At 47.5% G+C, this 25,060-nt stretch overlaps 1 protein-coding gene across 1 annotated transcript; it reads right to left on the bottom strand.

Moving 5' to 3' along the window:
• Positions 1 to 1,093: 1,093 nt before the first annotated feature.
• Positions 1,094 to 24,789, bottom strand: notch1a (notch receptor 1a). Its single transcript, XM_035608378.2, has 34 exons — positions 24,483 to 24,789; positions 23,297 to 23,378; positions 15,845 to 16,107; positions 15,395 to 15,733; positions 14,276 to 14,398; positions 13,943 to 14,176; positions 13,681 to 13,836; positions 13,392 to 13,577; positions 13,153 to 13,266; positions 12,399 to 12,512; positions 12,050 to 12,283; positions 11,836 to 11,946; positions 10,443 to 10,635; positions 10,181 to 10,326; positions 9,959 to 10,072; positions 9,222 to 9,341; positions 8,956 to 9,108; positions 8,628 to 8,856; positions 8,311 to 8,512; positions 8,036 to 8,189; positions 7,746 to 7,930; positions 7,484 to 7,616; positions 7,132 to 7,389; positions 6,911 to 7,023; positions 6,223 to 6,794; positions 5,664 to 6,104; positions 5,403 to 5,548; positions 5,099 to 5,312; positions 4,896 to 4,980; positions 4,601 to 4,763; positions 4,202 to 4,500; positions 3,938 to 4,085; positions 3,741 to 3,838; positions 1,094 to 3,632 (listed from the first exon to the last, which is right to left on the bottom strand). The coding sequence occupies exons 1-34, from the start codon at positions 24,538 to 24,540 to the stop codon at positions 2,394 to 2,396; spliced, it is 7,419 nt and encodes a 2,472-aa protein (XP_035464271.2). The 5' UTR covers positions 24,541 to 24,789; the 3' UTR covers positions 1,094 to 2,393.
• Positions 24,790 to 25,060: the final 271 nt, after the last annotated feature.

Genomic DNA, 25,060 nt, shown 5'->3' with positions numbered 1-25,060 from the left:
GCCTGTTCACCTGCTGGGGGCGCTGCAGGTCTGTGCGGGGAGGGACCGACGCGACAGGCGGAGTGACTGTATGAAGATGCTGCACGTGCTGGGAACCCCGGATGGAAGAATGACCTTATGACATTTCAAATAACATCCTGACTTGTAGTCCTTGACATGGCTCCCTGGACCGGGGACAGGTACCACATGTCCCACAATGTAACCACGGAGTATTTGAATTGTATTTATTTACTGTGTTTATTTTATTTTATTTCATCTTTATTTAATCAGGCAAACTCATTGAGATTGATCCTTTTCCAAGAGAGGCTCTGAAAACAATTTACATTTACAGCAACAAAAGACAACACAAATTACAGACAGCAAGAGAAGACAACAGAAAAAAAAAATACAAGAATGGAAAACTAACGGCAGTTGCATGATTCAGTGAGGGGGTCTAATAACAACTGTTTGAATTCTCCAACTGAAATGAAACTGTTTTCCAAGATTATTGTGAATGTGGGGAAGGTCCCACTCTGCCAGGGAGTCCTGGTCAAGAGGGGAAGAAAATGATTTTTAAAAAGAGTTTCATATACAAATACAACCACAGGGACAAAATAACAGACTAAGACACAGCGAACAGACTAAAGTAGAGCAGACACAGAATCATACAGGAACCAATGGCAAAAAATGAATAATGGAAAAAGAAAAAGCAACACGGTCTTTCAAGCAAAGCACATTTTTACATTAATTCATTAGTGTACTTTAATTAGTTGTGTGTTTCAACTGTATAATAATGATATTATATATAATGAACATACATGCAGACAGCATGCGGCTTTACTGCTCATCAATTAATACCTAAAAAGAGGCCATATAAATAATAAGAATACTGATTTGTGTAAGTTATAGTTTTCAGTAACTACAATGTAGTAGTTCTTCTTGAGCCCTATTTTCATGGTAGTAATATCAAGGAATCGCCACTAGAGGGCGACAGACACCGCTTCCTGACTGCGATGGCGGTTGCATCGAAGTTGAGGGTCGACAGATGAGGTACCCACATTGACACTGCCACATAATATTTCAGAAAATGAAATAATGTTAAGAAAGGAAACTGTTTAATGCTTGACAGCAGCTTTTATTGAATCAAGACAATTTTTACAAAAACATTTTGAATCAGGAAATACTTTGCAAACTACAACTTTGCATGAACAATTATTGTTGAATTACACCTTCTCTTAAAAATCATCTTTATCTCTGGATTAGTTTATAAAACATGACATTTAGACATATTATACCGCACTCCTTTACAAAGTGCAGGCGATGTCATTGACACACAAAGGTCCCAGTTCTTTCACAAACAACGTTCTCCACCTTGAAGACTTTTTTTTATACAAGAAATCTCACAAATACATTGCTTTTCTTAGGAAAAACAAAAATCACACTGGCACTATTTTTAAACTGTGGCAAATGTAACATTTTCGCTTTTCGACAGCGGGTCTGCAAATTTAACACTTAACAGGTCCAACATTGTCATCATAATCATTGATTTGGGATGCAATATGAAAAAAAGGAACAGTCGTTGCATCATTAATGGTCACAAGTCAATTCATCCCCAGCCTAGACCATCATTCAACAGAAACAGGTTCAGGTTGATGTAGATGCATTTTCCACTCGTGTTTAAAGCGTCGCGTAGTGAAGTTTGTTCTGTGCTTTAAGGTCCCAAATCTCCAAAGTATCTCTGTTGCTCTCTTACATGTTGCCAAGAGAGGACAGTGTCATAGGCAACAATATGAGAGGTGCCACTTATATAATGTATATATATATATATATATATATATATATATATATATATATATATATATATATATGAACATCCTCAAACTCAGTGATAAGACTTAGTGAAATGTAGTTCAGTAACAAAACCTGTGTCACTTAAAAAGACAAAAGAGGTTAAAATATAATTAATTAATACTGAATTTGTTTTAAAATAATCTATTGAAATAAAAAACGTCTGTACAAACATAATGCAATGCAAATCCCAAATAAAATTGTGAAGACCAATGCACCACAAGATTAAACTGAATCCAGTGAATATAGCAACACAATACACAAATAAATAGCCAGTGTACACATCTAGGAGTCATTTTTCTGATATACACTCCTTTTAAACAGTTTCTAATCTTCCCATACATAATAAAACAAAACAAAATCAAAAAAGCATAAATATAAAAGCATCTTCTTTATATTTCAGGTCAAAAAAAGCACATAAATAAATACAAAATTATTAAAACTGTTCTTATCGTTAGTATAAAAACTGATGGTGAAAACGGAGCATCTTCAGTCCTCCGACAGGTTTGTCACTCTCTTTGTATTTATATATTTTCTTCCACTTTAAGGGCCAGTTCAACAAGTCTCTACTTAAACTGGTCTGGGATCAGATTCATCTGTGAATGGATACTTGTGGGCGGGCTGGAGATGCCCTCTGACCAATCGGACATGTTGGAATGTGGGGATGAGCTGGACCACTGGTCAGGGGAGCCGGGAGAGGGGGTTAGAAATGGGTGGTCGGGGACCTGGAGCTGGTGGTTAGGTGTGTTGTCCATGGGGCCAGAATAGCTATGCTGAGAGGGAGGGGTGAGAAACTGGTTGCCGAGGATTTGCGTCTCCTGTGGCATTACGGTGTGGATTGACATGGAGCGTCCCGAGATGTTGTTCTGCTGCATGTCAGATCCGTTCAACTCAAGGTTGGGGAAGGTCTGGTTGAGGGACTGGCCCGCTGTGGTGGAGTTTGAGTTCTGGTGCTGGAGCTGCCGTGAGTGAGCCTGCTGCATCATGTGTGCGGACGGGCTGAGGTGGCTGGTCTGCAGATTCTGGTAGCCCATGATCTGAGATAGAGTGGCAGTGCTGACGCCATGCAGAGGACCCATTATGCTGTGGGACATGGGGGGCACTTGTGCGAAGCCTCCTTGCTGGCCTACACCTGGGTGCATCCTGGAGACCCAGTCACACTGGCCTCCTCTGCTTCCACCTATGGAAGCTGTGCCCTGACTACCGGGGCTGGACACAGGCAGGTGAGAGAGACGGGGTGGGTTAAGATCAAAAGACATCATCTGGCTCATATGGGACTCTCCATTGCCTTGTAGGTGATTTAGAGACATAGGTGGGGACTGCTGGAAGGGTGACGTCATGGGAGGAGAGGCCACATCAGACAGGTAGCCATGTGGTGACTCAAGGGAGTCCACCGGGGAAAGGACAGCGGACGAGTCCAGCAAATTACTCTTCCCATCCAGGGACTTTTTCTTCTTCACTCTACTATCTTTGCCCCCATCCTTCCCTCCTTTTCCCCCAGAGCTAATTTTGCGAACCTTCTTGGCAGAAAGCGTTGGCTTGAGGTTGCTAAGGTAGTCATTGGGTGAGCAGAGAGGTGGAGAGAGGCTGGAGGCGCTCAGTGGGCCGTGGTGAAGCCCAGGACTCCTAACCACATTATACTCGTCGAGGAGGCGGACAATGTCGTGATGCATGCGTTCCTGGGCGATATCTCTGGGCAGCTGGTCGAGATGGTCAGTGATCTCGCGATTGGCAAAGTGCTCCAGGAGAACCTTGGCGGTCTCGAAGCTGCCTTCACGGGCTGCAAGGAAGAGCGGTGTCTCCTCCTAAAAAAACAAAAGCAAAAAGAGTTTACACACAAGATATACTACTGTGAATGTAAGAATGTAAATACATGTCAAGCACCTCCTTCACAGTCAGATCAGGTCACATACCTTGTTGTCTTGCATGTCTTTGTTGGCACCATTTTTCAGCAGCACCATGGCAGCCTCTATGTTGTTTACAGCTGCTGCCCAGTGAAGAGCTGATTTACCTAAAGCGAGAGCGAAAAGGGAGAGGGTTGATTATCACGCCCGAGCACTTTGAGTGATCTTCACGGAGTATGGAGATGATAATGTTGATAAAAAGCTACCAGAATCATCCGTGGCGTTAGCGTCGGCGTGGCAGTTGATGAGTTCTTCGACCATGCCCTCGACCGCCAGCCGGGCAGACAGAATCAGCGGCGTTGTTCCGTCATGCATGCGGGCATCAAGATCAGTGGCACGGTTTCGGATCAAAATCTGCATGAACATTGACTTGTTTAGTTAGGTGCTGTCAAGCTGCTTGTACAAACTTTGACAAAAACAGAAAACAAAGCCTGGAATGATGTGAGGACTCCTGCAGAGGAAGAGGTTACCTGGAACACGCCCTGTGCATCTGCGGCCACGGCTGCGTGAAGCGGAGTGCGGCCCATGTTGTCTTGAACGTTGGCATCGGCGCTGGACTCCAGGAGGCGCTTGGCCGCATCGGAGCGGGCGTACCGGGCAGCCAGGTGGAGGGCAGTCTCACCGGTGCGGTCAGTCTGGTTGTGGAGGTTGGCGCCCTGGTAAATGAAGTCAGAGATGATTTCTGCTGAGGGATCCTCTTCCTCTTCAATGTTTCCAGTCTCCAGTCCTCCGCCGCTGCAGGAGGCGATCATCAGGGGAGTGAAGCCATCTGAGGGAGGAAGGGCAAGGATTATTATGGTCTCATTGTTCACATGAGATTACAGTGTTCATGACAGAAGACTATCAGTAATGTTTGCAAGTGTACACACCTGGTCCTCTGACATTAACATCCATGCAGTCATTCTCTATCTCTCCCTGCGGAGGTGTGGGAGCAATGGATGGAATACGTAGGTCAGCTGCGTCCAGGTGCTGCTGTGTCCATTTCCTTTGGTCAGTATGGTCACTCAAATCCAACATGGCCTGCTCCTCAAACTGAAAGACATAGCAATCACCACAACGTCAGCATCAGTAGGGAGCTCACGTGAAAAATGTTGTGAATAGACAGTTTGGGTAAAATATTGTTTATTCAGTCAAGAGGAGTGTCGCATAACATTGTTTATATACCCTGAAGCGCCTGCAGTCTGGATCCTCATCACCCCATTCATTTTGATTGTCATCCATGAGATTGATGTCTGAGTTTTTCATAGGCCTGTTTGAAAAGAGGAGGCCGATTAGACCACGTTTATGACATGATATAAAAACAACACATGATAAATTATTAGGTGGAAATAGGTGGAATTCATATTGTACTCTCAAAGTCGACTCACCTCAGTCCAACAGAATCCTCTCCCAGGGGCTCTCTGCGTTTCTTTTTGCTGGGTTCAGACACTTTGAATCCGTCTGGGAACCAGAGCTGGCCGTGCTCACGCCGTCGCTTACGAGACACCAGAACGCCCAAGCAGATGAAACCCAAAGCTGCCAAGCCCAGGAAGACCACATACATGGGGTAGAGCTCCGAAGAGGAGGGAGTGGGTCTCACACCTGAAAAAGATAGTCAAAGTCAGTTTGTTACTTAGGGTGTCCAATCGGTGACCACTTTGAATGTAACACATTTGACTATGAGTAACGTACTTGTGACAGCTTCAATATAGGGAACATTGAGATTGCCACTGGTGGCCAGTGCTCCAAGGAAGGCAGCTACATCTGTGGCACTCTGGAAACATTCGGTAGACTGCTGGTAACACTGGCGGTTGTCAATCTCCAGGTACACCACAGACCTACATGGAGGAATAGGCAGAAATGTCAATTCAACCATTTTTTTTCTGTATTCCAAATACAAATCACTGCATCCCTTAAAATGTCATAGATATGTTCAGTTTTTGTGGTACCCACCCTTTGACTTGCACAGGATCCAGCTCTCTGCGTTTCCGTGGGCTGACCATGGCAGACACCCGCTCCTTCACCTGACCCAAAACGTTGGCTGGCATCGAAGCCCACTCGGGCCAGCCGTCCGCAGAGCGCTTCAGCACGTTGTGTTTAACCAGGTCCTGTTCATTGCCGTAGTAAGGGAAGATCATCGGCTCCCCTTTGGCATCGCGGCGGAACACCACGTTGGTGTGGAGGACGCTGCTGAGCTCTCTGAGGAAGGCAGAGGAGCGGTTTTTAAGCTGTTCCGGGGAAATGTGGACCACCAGAACCAAGTGCCCGTCTGCCAGCTTCTCTGGCATGTTTTCCGCACAGTCCAGGCCGTCCCATTCACACTCTGCATTGTTGCAGCCCTGGTCACAGTGACCGTCAGCGTAGTGGTCTTTGCAGTACTGGTCGTACAGTGGGCTGGAAAAAAAACGAACAATGGTTTAATATTTAGAATTTCAGTAAAAATACAAATCTATGACAAATCACCTCAAACATTTGTAAAATCCAAATGTTTTCCTCTGTTTTCTATACTTACTTGCATTGGCCTTCCTGTCCTTGGCAGTCAAAGCCATCGTAAAGGCATCCAGGGCTGTTGCACTGGCCATCGCACTTCCCATCGTTGAAGTAACGCCAGCACTGCAGTGCAGCAGAGCAGTTTTGCCACGGATCATCAAAATTCAGCGAGCAGTCTCCTCCGTCCCAACCGCAGGCGTGGTTGTTGCACAGCGAATCGCAGATGTGGTTGCCCGCCCACTCGTCACACTGAGGAATCTCGCAGCTCACCTCCACTTCCGGAGGTGGGGTGATGTCCCGACCGAAACCCCCGACAAACGAATAGTCCAGGATGTGGCACAGCAGGCCGTTGAAATTGCTGGGGCAGCTGCACTGGAAGAAAGGCGCGTCTGCGGTGATCTGGCACGTCCCGCCGTTGTAGCATGGGTTGGAGATGCAGAGGCTGTCGGTGGGGGTCTGGCACTCCGGGCCAGTGAAGGCTGGAGGGCACAAGCAGCGTGGGCCCAGGTGGCCTGATACACACGTACCTCCATTCCTGCAATTCAGACTCCCGCAGGAGCGAGAATCGTACTCACAGGAGGAGCCAGTGAAGCCCTAAAAGGACAGAAATGGACAGAGGTTACGGGCTTTGCACTACTAACTGATAGTAGGGATAGTAAAATGATTTTGTAAGAGGCGGTGGTCTCAGTAGATCTCATAGCTGTACTCACAGGTGGACATTTGCAGATGAAACCATGGGGGGTGTTACTGGCAACAGCACATGTCCCGCCATTTCTGCAGGGTCTTCCTTTGCAGCCATCAAACACTTTATCACAACGCTGACCTTGAGAACGGAGGTAAAAAAAAAGTATGCGTCAGATTCACATGAACATTTAGACACTGGAAACACACATAGTGTATATTGCATGTGCCACTACGTGCACATCGGTACCTGTATATCCAGTGCGACACTCGCAGCGGTAGCTGTTGGTGAGCTGAATGCAGTTGTAGGACCCCCTGGGGTCACAGGGGTCTGACAGACACTCGTTGACATCACCTTCGCAACGTTCGCCCACATAACCGGCCGGGCACACACACTGGTAGCCTCCAATGCGGTCCACACACTTGCCGTTGTTGAAGCACTTGGGCTCATTGGTCAGCGGGTCCGTGGAGGGGTTGCAGTCATCCAGATTAATCTCACAGTGAACACCTATGGGAGATAAAAGGCGTTGGATGAGCGAAAATCAATGCCCTCAATATTTTTTTTTTTGCATGTGAAGGTTATGTGCAGGTATTCAGTATACCTTGTGTGCCTCTCGGACAGGAGCACTTGTATGTGTTGATGAGGTCGATACAGGTGCCTCCGTTCTGACAGGGCTGGGATTGACACTCATTGATCTCTTTGGAGCAGTTTACACCATGATAGCCGGGGAGACACTGACAGGGAGAAAAAAACAATCATTATTAACGATTAACAACACATTTTGAGAAGTTAATATGAAAAAAAAATGGGTCCCTTGATCTGTACATCTTTAATATATGTCGAATATATTGTTTATTCCCTACCTCACAACTGTAACCTCCCAGATAATCAGTACAGGTGGCTCCATTGTGGCAGGGATTGGGTGAGCATTCATCGACTTGCTCCTGGCAGTAACTCCCGGTGTAGCCGGCCTGGCAGCGGCAGTAATGTGTGTTCCCGGCGTCCAAACATTGGCCTGAGTTTCTGCACAGGTGACCCACCTCCACACCTAAAAAATCAATAGGGGGAGGAGTTACAGAATGCACAAATCACTCAGGACTTGCAGGTCGGTTACATTACGCGATGGCGTGTAAGGTTGGGCTGGCTGTCGTACCTTGCTGTTTGGCTGCTACCTCGCAGGACACACTCGGGATGTCACAATAGAGGCCGGTCCATCCAGTCTGGCACTGGCAGGTATATGAGGCTCCCTGCTGCCAGCACGAACCTCCATTTTTACAAGGGGAGGAGTCACACCAGCGCACAAGATTCTAACAGAGAAACAACAAGAGAAAATATCTTACAATCTGCATGAATAAAGGCAACACATGAAACTAATGTGAAGCATCTGTGAAGCACAGTTACTCTTGACAAAGGATGACTTTTCCCTACCTGACAGTTCACCCCCGTGTAGCCATGGGGACAGGTGCACTTGTACGTCCCATAACTGTCGAGACAGGTTCCTCCATTGAGGCACGGTTTAGAGTCACACTCATTGATATCGTACTGGCAGTAGCTGCCAGTGAATCCAGGGAGACACAGGCAGGTGAATGCATTGATTCCGTCCACGCAAGTGCCACCATTGAAGCAAGAGCTGCAGAAACATGGGAAACAATTTTTTTACACATCACTTTGCTCACTTCATTTGTTCAGCCAACTTTCACAGTGGAGCAAGTACAGACAATGTATATTTTTTCAAGGTGAGCTACCTGTCTGTGCAGTCGTTGGTGTTGATCTCACAGTTGATGCCACTGAAGCCAGGCGGACAGGTGCAGGTGTAGCTGTTCACACAATCCGTGCAGTTGGCTCCGTTTCTGCAGGGGTTGCTCTCGCACTCGTTTATGTCCTGCTCGCATCTGCCGCCACGAAACCCAGGCAGACAGGTACACGTGAAACCGTTGATGCTGTCGTGGCACAGGCCACCGTTACTGCAGGGATCTGAAGCACAGAGAAGAGGTTACACCGTAAGTTTGCCTTTTCCTGGTTTGAACTTGTAGACAATATGGAAAGCTGCAAAGGTGGGAATCTGTTCCATACTTGGCTTGCAGTCGTCAATGTCCGTCTCACACTTCTGGCCAGAGTAACCTGGCAGGCACTTGCATTGGTAGCCACCCATAGTGTTGTGGCAAACGGCACCATTGCGGCATGGGCTCTTCACACACTCGTTGATATCGATCTCACATGTTTGACCTTGAGATTAAGAAAAAGGTAGTTAAGAAAAATGATTCACCTGCTCCAGTCGTTAGATAGCTTAATGAACAAGGCATGTCACAGATAATGAAAAGGCATGGGTGGATAGATACCTTGCCATCCCTCAGGGCAGATGCAGGAGAAGCTCTGGTAGTCCTCAGACTCCTTACATACCCCACCGTTTTTACAGGGTCTGGGGCTGCAGGGGGCCAGCAGGGTCTCACAGTTTTCACCTGGTGGCAGAGAAAGGACAACATCAGTGTGTGCTTGGTGATACAGAGAACCGGCTTCAGGCCTTAGACTTCAACAACAATTACCAAAGGAACAAAATGGATAATAAACACCTTTGTGTTTCTAAAGCCATGCATGTCAAAGATGTCATTTCTAAATCCCACTTCCTTATCCATTTCCATGACGACTTTGCCAAACAAGAAGGCCCTTCCTGTTTCCTGCTATTGTGTGATCTCAGACAGGAAACAGAACAGGAAGTGGGAATAGGGCTCGGAGCTGGCTCCAGTACTCCAGCTTCTATTAGCCACTGTGGCATGTTATTTCAAAACCCGCATGGCTCACACACACACGCGCACACACTCTGTTATCCAAAGCAAAGCAGGCGAGCAGATCGTTCCACATAGAGGTGCGGAAAACAGATATCCCTATTAGTGGCCACTGGCTGATGTTTTGTAAAACAACACAGGATGGGAGGGGATAGGTTCAGATAGGATAGGATATTCCTTCTGTATGGAAGTGCCTTTATATGTGCAAACAGCTGATTCAGCAAGTAACATAAGTAACAATCCAGGTCATAGACTGATCCTTTGAGTAGAAAAAAAGCAGCTACGTGTCATACCAATGTAGGGCAGCAAACAGTTGCACTTGTATCCAGCCACATCATCGATGCAGGTGCCCTGGTTGAGGCAGGGGTTGGAGGCACACTCGTTGATGTTAGTTTGGCAGTTAGGTCCTACAGTGGTGGGATCAGATATCACACTTGGATTAGATATGGGCCAATAAAAGACACACACTGGGCTTCGTGAGCAAAGGATGAGAGGTCTGGTGGGTTTCAACTCACCAGTAAATCCGCCTCTGCATGTGCAGTGGTATCCGCTGGTCATGTCCTTGCAGGTTCCGCCGTTCATGCACGGGTTGGACTCGCACTCGTTGTTATTGATGTCGCAGTTTGCCCCGCTCCATCCCGAGTCGCAGGTACATTTGTAGCTTTGATTAAAAAAATGAAAAGACAGGGTCAGGGACGTCGTTTATTTGTTTGAGTTCTGTTTGGTTATACCATGTTCTGCCGTTCACTCGTCTTAAAACTGGATCTGTGCGCTCACCCATTGATGAGGTCCTGGCACCGGCCATGGATGCAGGGGTTGCTGCCACACTCGTCCACCTGAGACAGACATGTGGCGTCGTTGTACCCCTCTGGGCACAGGCAGGTGAAGCTGTTGATGCCGTCAACGCATGTGCCCCCATTGTGACAGGGGTTAATGGCACACTCATCGATGTTGATGTTGCACATTGATCCTGAAAGACAGATAAGGTGTGTTTTTTATCGATTGCAGCAAATATTACTTTTGGAAGATGTGAACTGATAAATATCTACACTGCTTATTACTTTGAAAGATCTACGGTTGGACACTTCACTCTCTGTTGTGGTAGTCTTTGAGCCTTATTGCTGCTAGCTGAGGTGCACTGTGTGGCTGTCAGACAATAGAGAAAGCTTACACTAAAGCCGCCCACAACATTCAACAGGCAGAAGCTGTAGCAGCCCCAATGTGTGCCTAGCCTGGCGGCCCCTGGAGGCCCTTGTGGCTCTCCTTCATTGATTGAATGGGGCCCTGTTGAATAGGCATAAGGAGCTGGATTGGGGAGGGGGAGGTGTTGGCAGGAAAGGGAGGGGGGCTGTAGCTACTCACCCTATTCACACATGCACACAAGACAACCCCCCCCCCCCCCCATGCAGCGAGAAGTAACCTCACCCGGGGCTGTTTACGGGGACAGAAGGCCAGGCCCATTTCACACACGGCCAACTAACAATTAAACCCCCTTCTGATGGCCTACCCGGCTCCCTCCTCCTCTGTTCTTCATCAATCAGGGAGGGAGGGGCCAACTGCCTGATCTTCAGTTACAATAGCCCTCTGTCCCTGTGTGTCTCAGTCCTGCCGTGCCCTCCACACTCACCCCGTCAGCACAAAAAGATGAACGGGAGGAACAGGAGGAGGGATGCACAGCAGCCTGCACACACACACTTGTACCTCCCTGCCCCACTTTTAGCATAATGACACAGCCACTACCAGTCAGAACCGGCTCTGCTGGGCCATGAGAGGGAGGAAAACAAGAGAAGTCCACTTGTTGGGATAATGCTTTGTCGCTTATGTTTTTTGTCTAAATACTAGTATATTACAGGTAGGCAAGAGTAAAGTAGTAAATTAGGTGAAAACACAATTTTTCATTAATAATCATCAGATATGTGATGAAAGGCCAAGCGCTTTTCCTCTTAAAATATCATATTTCCGCGCTAAGCATCGGCAAAGTTACAGTGTGTGTGTGTGTGTGTCAGGCTGGGGACTGTGTTCCTCTCTTTATTGCCCACACACACCCCACACTGGCAATCTGACACCATTGTTCTGCAAGAGCAGACCCGCCAGCCACCTGTCGTACCCGCCTCTCCCAAAGCTCAGGGGACCATCCCACAGCTATCTTTAAACTCCGCCCAGTGCTCACCTGTGTAGCCCGGCTCACACGCACACTCGTATCCGTTGATTTTGTCTATGCATCTGCCATAGTCACAGGGTTTGCTCTTGCAGTCGTCCAGGTTCACCTCACAATGGAAACCTATAGGATTAGAGCACAAGTGAGCAAAAGTGATATGAAGAGAATCTAGACATTTTCACTGGAAAAAATTGTCACAGTTAGATGGGGGTGTCTTAAATCTCACCTGCAGTGCCTTTGGGGCACGAACAAATGTATGTGTTCTCCCTGTCCTGGCAGGTGCCACCGTTCTTGCAGGGCTGGCTCAGACACTCATTGATGTTGGTCTCACACAGGCGGCCGGTGTAGCCCGGATGGCAGTAGCAAGTGAAGGAGGCAAGGCCATCCTTACAAGTGCCATAGTGGCAGGGGTCAGAGTAGCATTCATTGATGTCAATCTCACAGTGCTGCCCTGTGTAGCCTGGACGAGAAGAGGAAATAAGTGTTTAAGAGAACAATGGTAATGACCATTTGGAGAGAAACGAGAAAGAAATGTGCATGAAAATGTCTGAAAAACATTAAGTAGTTCAGTTTACCTTCGGCACATTCACAGGTGTACTTGTTGGGACCATCTGTACATTTAGCTCCATTCTTGCAGGGAGTGCTGGCGCACTCATCAATGTCCACCTGACACAGATTCCCAGAAAAACCTGCACACAGATTGAACAAAATATATAATGGAACTTTTCATCAGATTCTGATTTGAATGTGTGAAATTTCCAGAAATACGAAAGAAATTTATTTAGGTCATTATGTTCTGTATACCATGGCTGCTGTGTGCAAAATGTGAAAATGAAGAACAGAAAAACGAATTTGCATGTGAAGTAGGTCTGGGGGGACACTGACATCGAACGAACATTTCCACAAAACTCCTTCCACTCCTCCCTACCCCCCCTTTCCCCGGCTCTTACTGTGCAGTCAAATCTTTCTTTCAAACCACAACACAATAGCCTCCAGCTTACCGGGCTTGAACCAATCCCAGCCCCCAATTTTGCCGCTAAGCTCTAACACAAACTCTCATGCCCGCCAAATATGCTAATGTTTCTGCAATCTGATATGCACTGTCCTGGTATCCCAAAAAAGCCTGTGTAGAAGAAGTAAATAATTTACATTCAATCTGCGGACCATGCGGGCTCTACTCATTGACAGATGTGTTAATGATCCACTGTTTTACAACCTCTTCACTGCCCCTATTGTCCGACCAAAAAAAGGGACATGAGAAGTCGAATAACCTATTACTTTCACTCCATTTACGCCATCATTTTTTTTTTGTCCCTGATGTGTTCTCACCTTTGGGGCACTCGCAGTGGAAGGAGTTGATCTTGTCAACGCACTTGCCATTGTTGAGACAAGGTTGGCTGGCACACTCATCTGTGTTGATGTTGCAGAACACACCCTCATATCCTGAAAGATATAGAGTTATTAGTCAAATCATTTCATCGTTTCTTTTCTTGCACCTAATCATTGTCCAAAATTATTCAAAAAACGTTTCCATTTCCAGTTCATCTGTTTCGAACAAATGTTCCTACCTGGCATACAGATGCAGTGGAACCCTCCGATCTGGTCCAGGCAGGTGGCGTCATTATGGCAAGGATTCGACATGCATTCATTGACGTCCATCTCACAGCGAGGACCTTCGTATCCCTGAAGACACTTGCACTGGAAAGAGCCTTTGGTGTTGAGGCAGCGACCACCGTGTTCACAAGGGTTGGCACCTTACGTGTAGAAATCACAAGATGTCAAACATATGTGGAAACTTCATACTGCATAATAACTATAAAAGATTGAATTTCTAAACTACACCAGAGGACAACTTACCGAGGGAGCACTCGTCAATGTCCAGGTTGCAGGCTGACCCAGTGTAACCCGGGGGGCAGGTGCAGATCGCCTTGCCATTGACCGGGTTGGTGTCACAGTTGGAGCCCTTTTGACACGGGTTGCTGATGCAGGCGTCATCAAGGTGGCACAACAAACCTGTGAGCCCAACAAAATACAAATATTTGTAAAAATGTATCATTCCATTTAATCTCTTCCTCGAAACAATGTTCGGTGTGCACAGTAATGTCTGGAGGAGTCGTACCTGTCTGGCCATGAGGACACTCGCAGAAGAAGGAAGCCACGCGGTCGTGGCAGGTTGCGCCGTGGTAACACGCGGCACTGGCGCAGTCGTCGATGTTCTCGCTGCAGTCGTCGCCAGTCCACCCGTTGACGCAGACGCAGTGGTAGCTGCCGTGAGTGTCATGGCACGTGCCTCCGTTCTGACATGCGTTGGGCATCAGCTCACACTCGTCCACATTTTCGGTGCAGTACTGACCTGAAAGAGTTTACAGTGTGAGGGTATGTATATGAATGTTTCCTGTGCGAGTGAATTTAAAAGAGAGAAAAGAGATATATTCTTTTAACAAAAAGTCACCTGTGTAATGAGGTGGGCACTGGCAGTTGTAGGTGTTCACACCATCCACACACATGCCACCATTCTGGCAGTTGTGGCCTGGACAATCGTCGATGTTATGCTCACAGTGCTGACCTGTGAAGCCTGAACAAAGAGAGACGAGACGAAAAGAGAAAAAAGTCGTGAGTCACACATATGGAAAAAGACCTGGCAACATTTGCTCGTGGTTAATAATCAAGATTCTTGCTTTCTCTTGATATCACGCTGCACTTAGGTGAGAGATAAGAGATCTATCTCCGTCTACATCCTCGTGGCAGATTGTTTTATTGCCCTGGAGATGAAAGCGCAGCTTGTCTCCTCCTCAAACATCAGAGAGTTGAGTGGGTGTTTTTTACAGCCGCGATAGTTTGATTAACTATCAACCCGCAGCTCGGCAGGTGCTCGTGCAGCTTCGCTATCTAAACGCATTCCAGCACGGACACCCACGAGAAACACACAGCATGGGTTAAACTTTAACACACAACCCCGACGTCGTCCCTTGTTCATCTGCATATCTAAACAAACTTGCTCTGCGCCGGTCATGAGCACACAGTCGGGCCAGTAAAATAGACAGCCATAAGCTTCAAATAACGATCTCTCAGAGAAATAGAATTGCGCTAAGTAAGATGAGGTTTCGAGGGAAAAGGTTCCTCCACAGCTGCTCTCCTGACTCTGACAGCAGTCACGATAACTTAAGTTTGTAACAACACTGCATTGCCTCTGGGTACCAACACAATGAAGACACCAAATCAATCTACTTCACTGGGCTTGAAAAAATATACTTTTGTGTGTTTGACTTTGTCGCTGGGATATGTACGTCTATACATTTATCTGTATGTGTGGCTTGTGTTGTTGTGTGGGTGCTGGTGATTATCAGAAGGAAACGTCTGTGCGACTGCATCCTGTCAGTGGAGGCTGGCAGAGGGAGCCAACCAATCAGATTTTACTACAACAACAGACTGGTTTATAGGTCAACTGATGTAATAGGAAAACAAACGTGTGTGTTTTTGTTGCTCGACTGACCCCAATGCAACTCCATATGTCAAGTTAACTCCTATTGTTCTGCTTGCTGATGTGTATATGTATGATACCGCGTGATACCTGGCAGGCAGCTACAGTCGTAGGTGGTGTCTCCCTTCTGCACGCAGGTGCCTCCATTCTGGCATGGCGAGGGGCTGCATGGCACGTACCGGGCCTCGCAGTGCTTGCCGGTGTACTCGTGAGGACATCGGCAGTGGTATGAGCCCACCTCGTTCACACACACGCCCCCGTTGACACAGGGAGAGGGCGTCTGAGCGCACTCATTGATGTCTTGCTTGCAGGTCTGGCCGTGAAACGCAGGTGGGCAGGTGCAGATGTAGGTGGAATCGAAGGCCGAGCACTGGCCACCGTTTGCACATGGATTGGAAGCACACGGGTTGGCCAGCTGGCATGTTTTGCCTTGAAAACGATACAGCAAAAAGGACCTTGTTAATGATTGTGATTCGCGGTTAAACGGGGGGCCAAAGAGAGTGCAAAAAAAGCATACTGATAAAAATGTTAGATGCATACCTGACCACCCAGGTGGGCAGCGGCAGCGGTAGGTCGTCAGGGTAATGAGATCACACGTTCCTCCATTGCGACAGGGGGAGCTCATGCAGGCATGGTTGGTGGGGGTCAGGCAGAGCCGGTCGGAGAAACCCAGGCGGCACACGCAGCGGAAATCAAATGTGTTGCCATGGGAAACGGACCGGCATTCGCCACCATTTCGGCAGGGCGAAGGGCTGCAGGGGCTTGGGTACTGGCACCTGCTGCCTACGTAGTCACTGGGACACCTGGGAGTAGAGAGAGAGCGAGGAGGAGGAGGGAGGTGGAGGAGGGGGAAGCAGTCATGATTAGAAAAGTAGGATCTTTTTTCTTTTGTTTGAATCATGGGAACAATTATCTAAACAAAAGGGGAATAAGAGGAAGGGGGGAAGAAGGGGAGGGAGGACTGAAAATTTCCCGCCCAGCAAAGTCCCACTGCTGCAGGATGGGGACAGCATGTTGTTCTAGTGTGTCTCTCTGGATTAGACTCCCTCAAAACCCTGAAAACACATTCTGCTGGGACAACAGATGCCGCGAAATAATCTGGCCGTAACAGCCCGTTCCCATCTACCTTTCGCGCCCACGCTGTCCGCACTCATCGCAAATGATTGTAGAGATCAAGGGGACTGTGCCGGCTCCGGGTGTCCTGTATGAAGCACCAGCATTCAGGACCTAAGCCCTCTCGGGGCTTCCCTCCCATCCAGACACAGGACAGAACAGAAGTTGCTACAGTCACATAGCTCAAACTGGTTGCTTATGACAAGGGAACACTTAGAAACTCAGGACGGACGCTGGAGAAAGACGAGGACCGACCACAGCGTGAAAGCAGAAGTGAATTCTTCACCAAAAAAAGGGGACAGATTTCACTTCACAGTGCTCAGACATTATTTGATATTCAGCTTGTACTCAATGGCAGAGCGCCATCCATCACACGCAGGAGCATTCAAAGTCAGCAAAAAAATGTTTGAGTTTGAATTAGGGGTTGTGTGAGAGTGTGTGGTTGTGCACATGAGCATTGAGTGTGTATGTGCAAGGGAGGGCATCTGTTGGCCTCCGAGGATCTCCACAGGGAGCAGGTGCGCATGCTAATGAAGGCAGCTGTTGGACAGCGCTCCTCCTCCTCCTTTCTCCTCCTCTCCCCTTATCCCCCCCTCCCTCCCCTCTGTCCCCTTGTCAGATGGGGGGTGCTGACAAGTCAACCTCTCCTCCGGGGGAATAAAGAACCCATGTGAAGTCAGCTGTTGCAACTTCTGTCTCTTCGAGAACCCCCCCCCAACCACCAGACTCACTCTTGATTCCTCTCTCTTCCTTACCTGTTCCTCCTTTAATTTCCCCCTTTTTCTACGCAGCACTGACTGTTTCCATCTACTCTGCTCCCCTGTCTGTGCTTCAAAATCACACTCAGCTTTCCGTAGGACTGTTTTCCCATTTCTCTCCTGTGTAGACTTTCTTTTTTTTTTTTTTTTTTTTACAGCTCCCAGCAGTTTGCTTTTAACAGCGTTCCCCCTTTTGTCACACAGGACTGCTGAAAACTCCCTTGTTGACTTAGTTAGGTGAGACCAAATCAGGGCTTTTTTAACAGTCCCATGTGCCCCACACAGATCGCAGACAGTTGCAATCGGCAGAAGATTGTAAAAGCTTTGGGGGTCGCTTTGAAGTTTCCCTGCTTCTCTTTACAATGAAAACAGTGAATAACCACTGTTTTGATATAATATCCTCACTCCGTTTTGTAGGGTATAGTAAAACATTAATGGTGTGTGTGTGTGTTTGTGCGTGCGTGCGTGCGTGCGTGTTTGTGTGTGTGTGTGTGTGTGTGTGTGTGTGTGTGTGTGTGTGTGTGTGTGTGTGTGTGTGTGTGTGTGTGTGCGTGCGTGTGTCTGTGGTAACTAATGGTAATAGATCCTCTTTGTCCTGAAGTCAGTCTGGTCTTAGATAAAGATCCACCCACACGCTCAAAAAACTCGGCAGCACACACCACGGCAACAGGTCTCTCCCAGCGATGCAATGTCCCCTCAGGCCGGAGCAGATGCTTCCCCGACCTCTGACCCCCGAACACTTTTGTGACTGTGGGATGGCCCCTTTGCCTTCTCTCCCCTCTCCCCCCACTGGCCCTGATCTGCCATCTGCCACTCTGGGGGTGACTTTTTCCTCCAGACACAAAACCCGCCCCAGTGCGTGGTGGAAATGCCACTGCTGAGGAAAATGTCACCTAAATGACTGAGGCCAGTGTACAGTACTGTGAGCATGGGTTTTATACTCATTCATGTCATGTTATTTGTGAAGGTATTACATGATAACCATCTTTTCTGCTCACACTCTCCTTACCCCCCTTCTTTCTCTTAAGAGTGGCCATTTATCTCTGTCCTTTCCTCTTCATTTATTTTGTCTAGTTAGCTAATGTTCTCTTGGATGTGTCTAATAATTAGCCGAGGTCTGACCCCCGGGGTACACATCTGTTAGTGAGACTGAAAACCGAACAGCAAAGTATTGCTAGAGGAAATGAAAATGTACTGGGCCTGGAAGGCTCTGAACTCCCACCACAATGAAGGATCTGGGCTTTACAGGGATCAGTGAGTTTGAAACTGCAGAAGGGTGCCGACCATGTCAATAAAAAAATCTTGAGTAGATCTATACATACAGTGGGAGTGAACTATTCAATCGAGTGACTACTTTATCATTATCATGAGCTCTCCTGTACAATCATGTCCTATCTCAAGTTGTACTCTTTCAAAAGATCAAATAAAACGCAGTAAAGTATTACTGAAACATCTGAAAGCCAATGGGAAGTTTTGAAGTATGAATTTAAAATTAGTAGTTGGCTAAGTAGAGTTATCATTGAAAAAACATTTCCAGTTATCGAGCTGTTTCTGACCTCACTCCCCAGAAGGAGCGAAGTGGGAAGATTTATGAGGGTCAGTCAAACTGACAAGGCCCGAGCACCAGATGACAAATGGCCGTGAAGTCACTTTCATGCGCATAATACCAGCTACCATTCACCAGGGTCCTAACTGCCCACGGTGTCTGCATGTGACTGAGTGATACACCTCGTCCTTCTGATGGCACATTCATTTCAATTACTCTACCAACATTGTGAGAGAAGTTCCTGCCTGCTACTCCACTTGGTTCAGTGACAACACATCTGCTTGAGTATCTCTAGCCTGGAGTCCATGAATCAGGCGCATGCATGTCATGTAACCACAACGTCCTGGGTTTGAAACTGAAGGGACCATTATCAATTTCCCCCCTGGTCTTTCTTGCCGCTCTTGCACACACACACACACACACACACACACACACACACACACACACACACACTGACCTGCCAGAAGGAGTTGCCACATTTGTCAGCCTGTGCTTGTGCATGTGAACTTTCAGCACCCACTAGAGCCAAATGGCTTCTTATCTCTTTGCTCTGACAGCACGGCTTTGATCGTCCCACTCTGAGGATCTCCAGGCTCCTGGGGTCCCGATCACTGGCCGGTCTCAGTGTGTTTATTCTGAGGCCATTCTAGCATTAAATGTAGGTCTACGTATTGATTATTTCCCCCAGGTCTTAAGATCAAAACACTAAATTTTGTTTCTATATGGGTGAAATAAGATTGGGCCCCTTCCTCCGCAGTGACCCACCAGCCTCATTCACTGCTGTACCAGAGAGGCCTTGGCATCTAGGGAATGGGCCCAACTAGGGGAGCGGCAGCCTTGGGGCTTAAACCCCAAAGAAAGCCTAACACCAGCCGGCACACTTGACCCAGCCGTGCACTTGTATGCTCCTGATTCGCTTAAACCCACATGGAACTAAGCCTTAACAGAGACCTGCCCGGTAATCCTATAGGAGGACAAATGACAAGTGGCATTCCTTTGGGGAGAGTTTTTTAGTGTTACTGTGCTTGCCCTGCTCTAGATTGTCTTCTTCGGATAGACTATGTTTCATCAATAGGCAACACCAGGCAGCTCTGTGCAAGGTCTCAGAGGTCTGATCAGAGCAGCAATATCAGGCTTTCAGTCAATTTTCTATCTCGCGTCTATTTTTTTGTCAGACTTCTTGCGGTATTCGAGACATGCGGCGAGACAGTTGAGACGTTTTCTGGGTTTATTATTAACACTCACCTCAGACCAAAACAGTGTCTATTTCAGCAAAGCAGCATCGGCAGCCAGTCAGCCATGCAAAGGTTGACACCTCTTGACCTCGCCGTGCCCTCGTTACTGTCTCACGAGTGGAAACTAAATTTGACTCTAACGTCGCCGTGCCCTCACGTGTTTTTTGAAGCCGCCTACGACAAAATGACTACAGCGGCATGGGAAACAGGAAGCCCCAAACCTTCAGATAACCTCTTATTTCACAGAATTACGACGAGTGCTTCCCCATTACAGCGGCTCGCTGTTGTTCCTGTGTTAAGTACCACCACAAAGAGAACTACATGTTTGGTGAGTCTAGACGAGATTTGCTACAGACTGAACCCTTTTTCCTGTCATGAATGAATCTGTTTAAAAGGTTTTGAGCAACTTCGATGGGTCATGATGTTGTTTTGAATAAATTCATGTACATTCACCCACTCTATGCTTTTACAGAGTAAAGCTCTGCTAAAAGGCCAAAATGTATGACTCGTTGACAATTGTTTCACCCAAGTGTATACCTTTGAACAACTAATTAACATGAGTTACTACAAAACATTGCCAAAATAAATTGCTAATTAGCTTGAGGCAAGAGATCCACAAAGGTAGCTGGTGGGAAAGCCACAGCTAGCCTTGGCTAGAACTAACTTTACACTGCCTTGCAGTTACCTGTGACTGAAATTGATCAGTCTCGATGAACAATCATAGTTTCTTAGTTTCTTTTCACACACAAATAAGGCAGTGGTTAAATTCAGTAGTTGGGAATACAAACACCTCAACTTGTAACGAAGATAACTAACTTGGCAAAGTAGCAGTAATTGTTTTCTCAGTGGTGGTTAAGTTACTTTTAATTAAATCACATTCAACTGCAGTAATTTGAAAATAAATGTGTGTTCTCCTGAATAAACTGAAACGGAGGACAGAACGTTATGACACTTTTTGTTCGATAAAACTGGATTTTCCCCTCACATAACCTGACGTTTGAGTTTAAGGTCTAATTCTAGTTTATTCTGAAGAAATAAGATTAAAAACATGTCACCGTTTCTCTTGTGCAGTCATGTCAGAAAGCCTGAAAAACATACTCGACTTCACCTTTGAATAGGAGTAATCCAAAACAAAAGCTGTGCCTGATCAAACTCAGCCAGATAAATACACAGCAGTTAAACAAATCAATTTTGTCCCAACACGGGTGTTATCCCAGTAAACCCCTTCTATTAGACATGTGATTACCACAGCTAACACCAAGCCTTTAGAGAACATTGTTCTCTGTGCCAACATGTGATTTGACTCTCCATTCTCACACTTGTGGGAACTGTGCTAAAAGAGGATTTAAACCTATCTTTGCATTCGACTGTGTGTGTGTGTGTGTGTGTGTGTGTGTGTGTGTGTGTGTGTGTGTGTGTGTGTGTGTGTGTGTGTGTGTATGTGTGTCGCCATATGCTTAAACCCCTGCAGCAAAAGCCACACAACAACAGCATGAGTCAGCGGTGACTTCAAGAGCTGCATTTGTGGGTGTGAAGCATTTTTGCAAGAAAACCTTTGACGGTTCCATTGAACATTGTGTAACTGAAAGAAACATCTTAACCTCAGGCGGCTCATATCGTCTGAATCTGGAGCAGTGCTTTGACTCGGTCGTCACAGTGCCGGCCTGTTCTTCTTTTTAGTGTGTCAGAGATCAGTTTCCCCCAGGAGGACTTGGCGCCCATGTTATCAACACACAGTCAAAGGAAATTTGGCGGCTAATGTGGCACAAAAAATCAATCTCCCCCAACCCACCCTGGTAATAGGGACGCTACACTCTGACCCGGGAGCACTGACGCTGAATCTCCCAGTGCGCCCCGTGACTGCTGGTGCTTGGTTTGGCAGGGATGAATGATTAATGCGAGGAAAGAGCGAGGAGGAAGAGAGAGTGCGGGTGGATGAAGTGATGCTCTTATCCTGTCTGTTTTTAATTGGGTCGAGCAGAGATGGAGACCACAATAACAGCTTTGTGGAGGAGGAGGGTGGAGGGAGAGCTTCCATGTGCACACGCCCGTGTGTGTGTGCGCGCGTGTGTGTGTGTGGCGTGTGCAGATTAGATATTGTAAATTTGTGGCCCTGGGCTGGTAGCATGGGCCCTTTTAGACAGTTCCCCCTTGTCCCAGCAGAAGAGAGACGCACCCCCCCCCCCCATGGCCATGCCTTGGGTGTAAATCAGGCCACCTCTAAGGATCTTCTTCTGTCCATCTACAGATGGACAAAAAATATACCAAAAGTGGAAATCACACATCTTTTTCCAGAAATGCGTGTTCTTGCTCAAAAAAAAAATAATCCAAGAATGAGTCGGATCATTTTCATGTAGGTCAGCTAATGGAAATATGTCAGCATATTAAGTGTCTCAGCCACAAACTATTGACATCAATCCAGCCCAAAAGAAACTGCCCACAAACTGCCTCTGTGTCTGCTCCCACTTGTTTGCCTTCAAATTTCTGCACTTTATTCCAATTAATCTCACTCTCTCGACATCCAATCCAATTACATCTCTCAGCCATCTGGCTTTCTAATGGAGATCACAAGCCGGTGAGGTGGGGGGGGGGTTCTAGTCAGATAGCAGGAGGGGGATTTTTAAGGTTAGTGGGGGTTGTGGCAGGGGTTCGATGTGTGCTGTGGTGTTCGGGGGTGGCTGTGGCATGATGGGAAGGCCCACTCAGATTAGTCACACAGCATTATTCTGACTGCGGGACAATGGGCGGCGGGCGGCGGGCGAGCCCCAGCTGTCGCCCATGAAAGAGCAGAAAAACAAGATTTAAGACTGGACGCGTCCTCTCACTTTGCTGGCGGAGGGGTCTTGCATTCATTAACGGGCCTATACTGACGTGGGGGTGGGCTTTTGTCCAGCCATCCCTCTCTCACCTCTCCAACACTCTGGAATTGCAGACTCTCTTTTCATTTCTTCGCTTCTTTAAAACTCTTTTCTTCTTCGGGGGAGAATGTGTGCAGCCTCACGGAGCAATGTGACTCCTGCAGGGGTACAGGAGCTCACCAGCCCGGAGAAGACTCAAGGGCCTCCTCTGGTTGCTGGGCACGGGGCCCCGCTCAAAGGCTGGAATGAAAGGGGGTAATATGTGGCCCCCTTTTCTTTTTCAACCAAAAAAGCCCTTTCAAGTTTCCAGAATTACACTGCACTGCACTCCTAAAGCTGCACAAGTTCCTCAACACTGATGAATGAGGCTGCGACGCAATCGGAGAACATGAAATGTTAATGCACTGTTCTGGTCTGCACTTCAACACCTGGGGCATCACATGTTGCTGCTTTTTTTTTGTTTTGGTGTGCTTGTAACTTACTTGCATTCCCCATTTCCATTCGTGGTGGCTTCACACCTTCCTCTGTTCAGGCATGATTCAGTGGGTGAGGAGCATTTTAGACCTGTTGAGTGCAGGGGAAAAAGCATTAAAAGTCATCCATAGGCCCAACATGAAGTCATATGGGTGCATTGTGAAACCAAAATAATGTTAAACAAGAGGGATTAACAGGGATTGGGCATGAAGAGTTTCAATTATTCATCAGGGAGCAACTTTATTATGAGGAATTTCATATTTAATTCACGCACGCGCTTTGCACGTCCCGATCTTTTAATTGATTTGTTACACGGTTGCCCGGGGGGGGGGCGTGGTGCGTGGCTTGTGTGAGCGCACGCTTTTTTTTTTCTGTTTTGCGGGGGAAAGCGCAGCAGCTGCGCGGCTCAAGACGCGGGACAAAAGAAACCAGAGTCCAGCACGAGCCATAAAACACTCTCCTCGAGGCATTGTTTACCGGCAGACGGGAACAACAGCGCCCCCCCCCCCCACACACACACACCCCACACACACACACACACAGACACACACACACACCCCTCCACCCGGCACTCACAACACTCTCCCACACACGCAGACAAAGGTGCCCCCCCCCCGCCCCCCCGCCCCCCCAGCGTCCCCTGGCCCCAACACACGCACCGACTTCCATTATCCCCCATCATTTTCAAAAACCAGCCCTCAGAACAATTGAAGAGAGACTCACACTTTTTTTTCTCCAGTTGGATAAAAACCAAAATGTGTGGTTAGAAAAAAATGTATAGCCAATTAAAGCACATTATATACAATATATTATATACTTACCTGTTTGTTTGTTTTTTACAAACAGGTAAGTTGTTTTCTTCTTTTCCATTCATTGGTGCGTTAACAGAACAAGGCTCTCCACTCGCGCGCTGGTTCACCTGCGCCACACCAGTGAACCGTGGGCAGGTGTGGCGCAGCCGGGCGCACCGCGGCTCTTGGAGTGAATCGATTCCCACGGAAACAGACTTGTGTGAGTTGATGGAACCCCGCCAGAGGGGTCTACTGGGTGGAATCGGTGTAGCTGAGAGCCGCTGCTGATCTCGTGTATTATCCGATCACCCACTACCCGACCAGTTTCTCTCCCCGACCCCCGGTCACGCCGCGCACATGCCCGCGCTCCCCCGCGGCGCGTCCGCGTGCAGGGAGGACTCACCTTGTGCGAGGACGACGGCAGGAATCACGAGTGCAAGTTTCACAAAGAAACGATACATTCCTCCTCTTCGGCTTCACAGACGTCGTTGAATCCCGCGTAGGGCTCTCATAGATCCACCAGTTGGGTTCGCGCTCCAGAGGTCGGCCTGAAATAAAATATCCTCCGGAAGGCAAACAAACCCAACAAAAAAAAAGTTAAATCCGACAGAGAGAGAGAGAGAGAGAGAGAGTGGTGGGGGCCCAAAGAGAGAGTCTCCGGTCATAAAGAGGAATCACTTCATAGATGTTAACCTGGTGCTCTCCGAGTTCTCAATGAAATCTAGACGCAACTCTACAAGTTCCTCCTCCTCCCACTCCTCCCCCCCCCCCCCCCCCCTCTCTCTCTCTCTCTCTCTCTCTCTCTCTCCCCACACGCTGATAGAGGAACAAACACTCTCTCCTCTCTCCTCTCTGTGTGGAGTCTTTCAAAATGAATAACATTAAACAGTGGTGGAGAATACTCTGGGTGCACTTCGAAGGTATAGGCTATACTTGTACTTCACTTTTTTTTCTTCTCCATTTTCTGCCACTTTAAACACT

The sequence above is a fragment of the Scophthalmus maximus genome, chromosome 20 (assembly GCF_022379125.1).
Source record: "Scophthalmus maximus strain ysfricsl-2021 chromosome 20, ASM2237912v1, whole genome shotgun sequence".
Taxonomy (NCBI): Eukaryota; Metazoa; Chordata; class Actinopteri; order Pleuronectiformes; family Scophthalmidae; genus Scophthalmus; species Scophthalmus maximus.
Note: the sequence above shows the minus strand (reverse complement) of the source record. Positions and strands in the feature narration are given on the sequence as shown.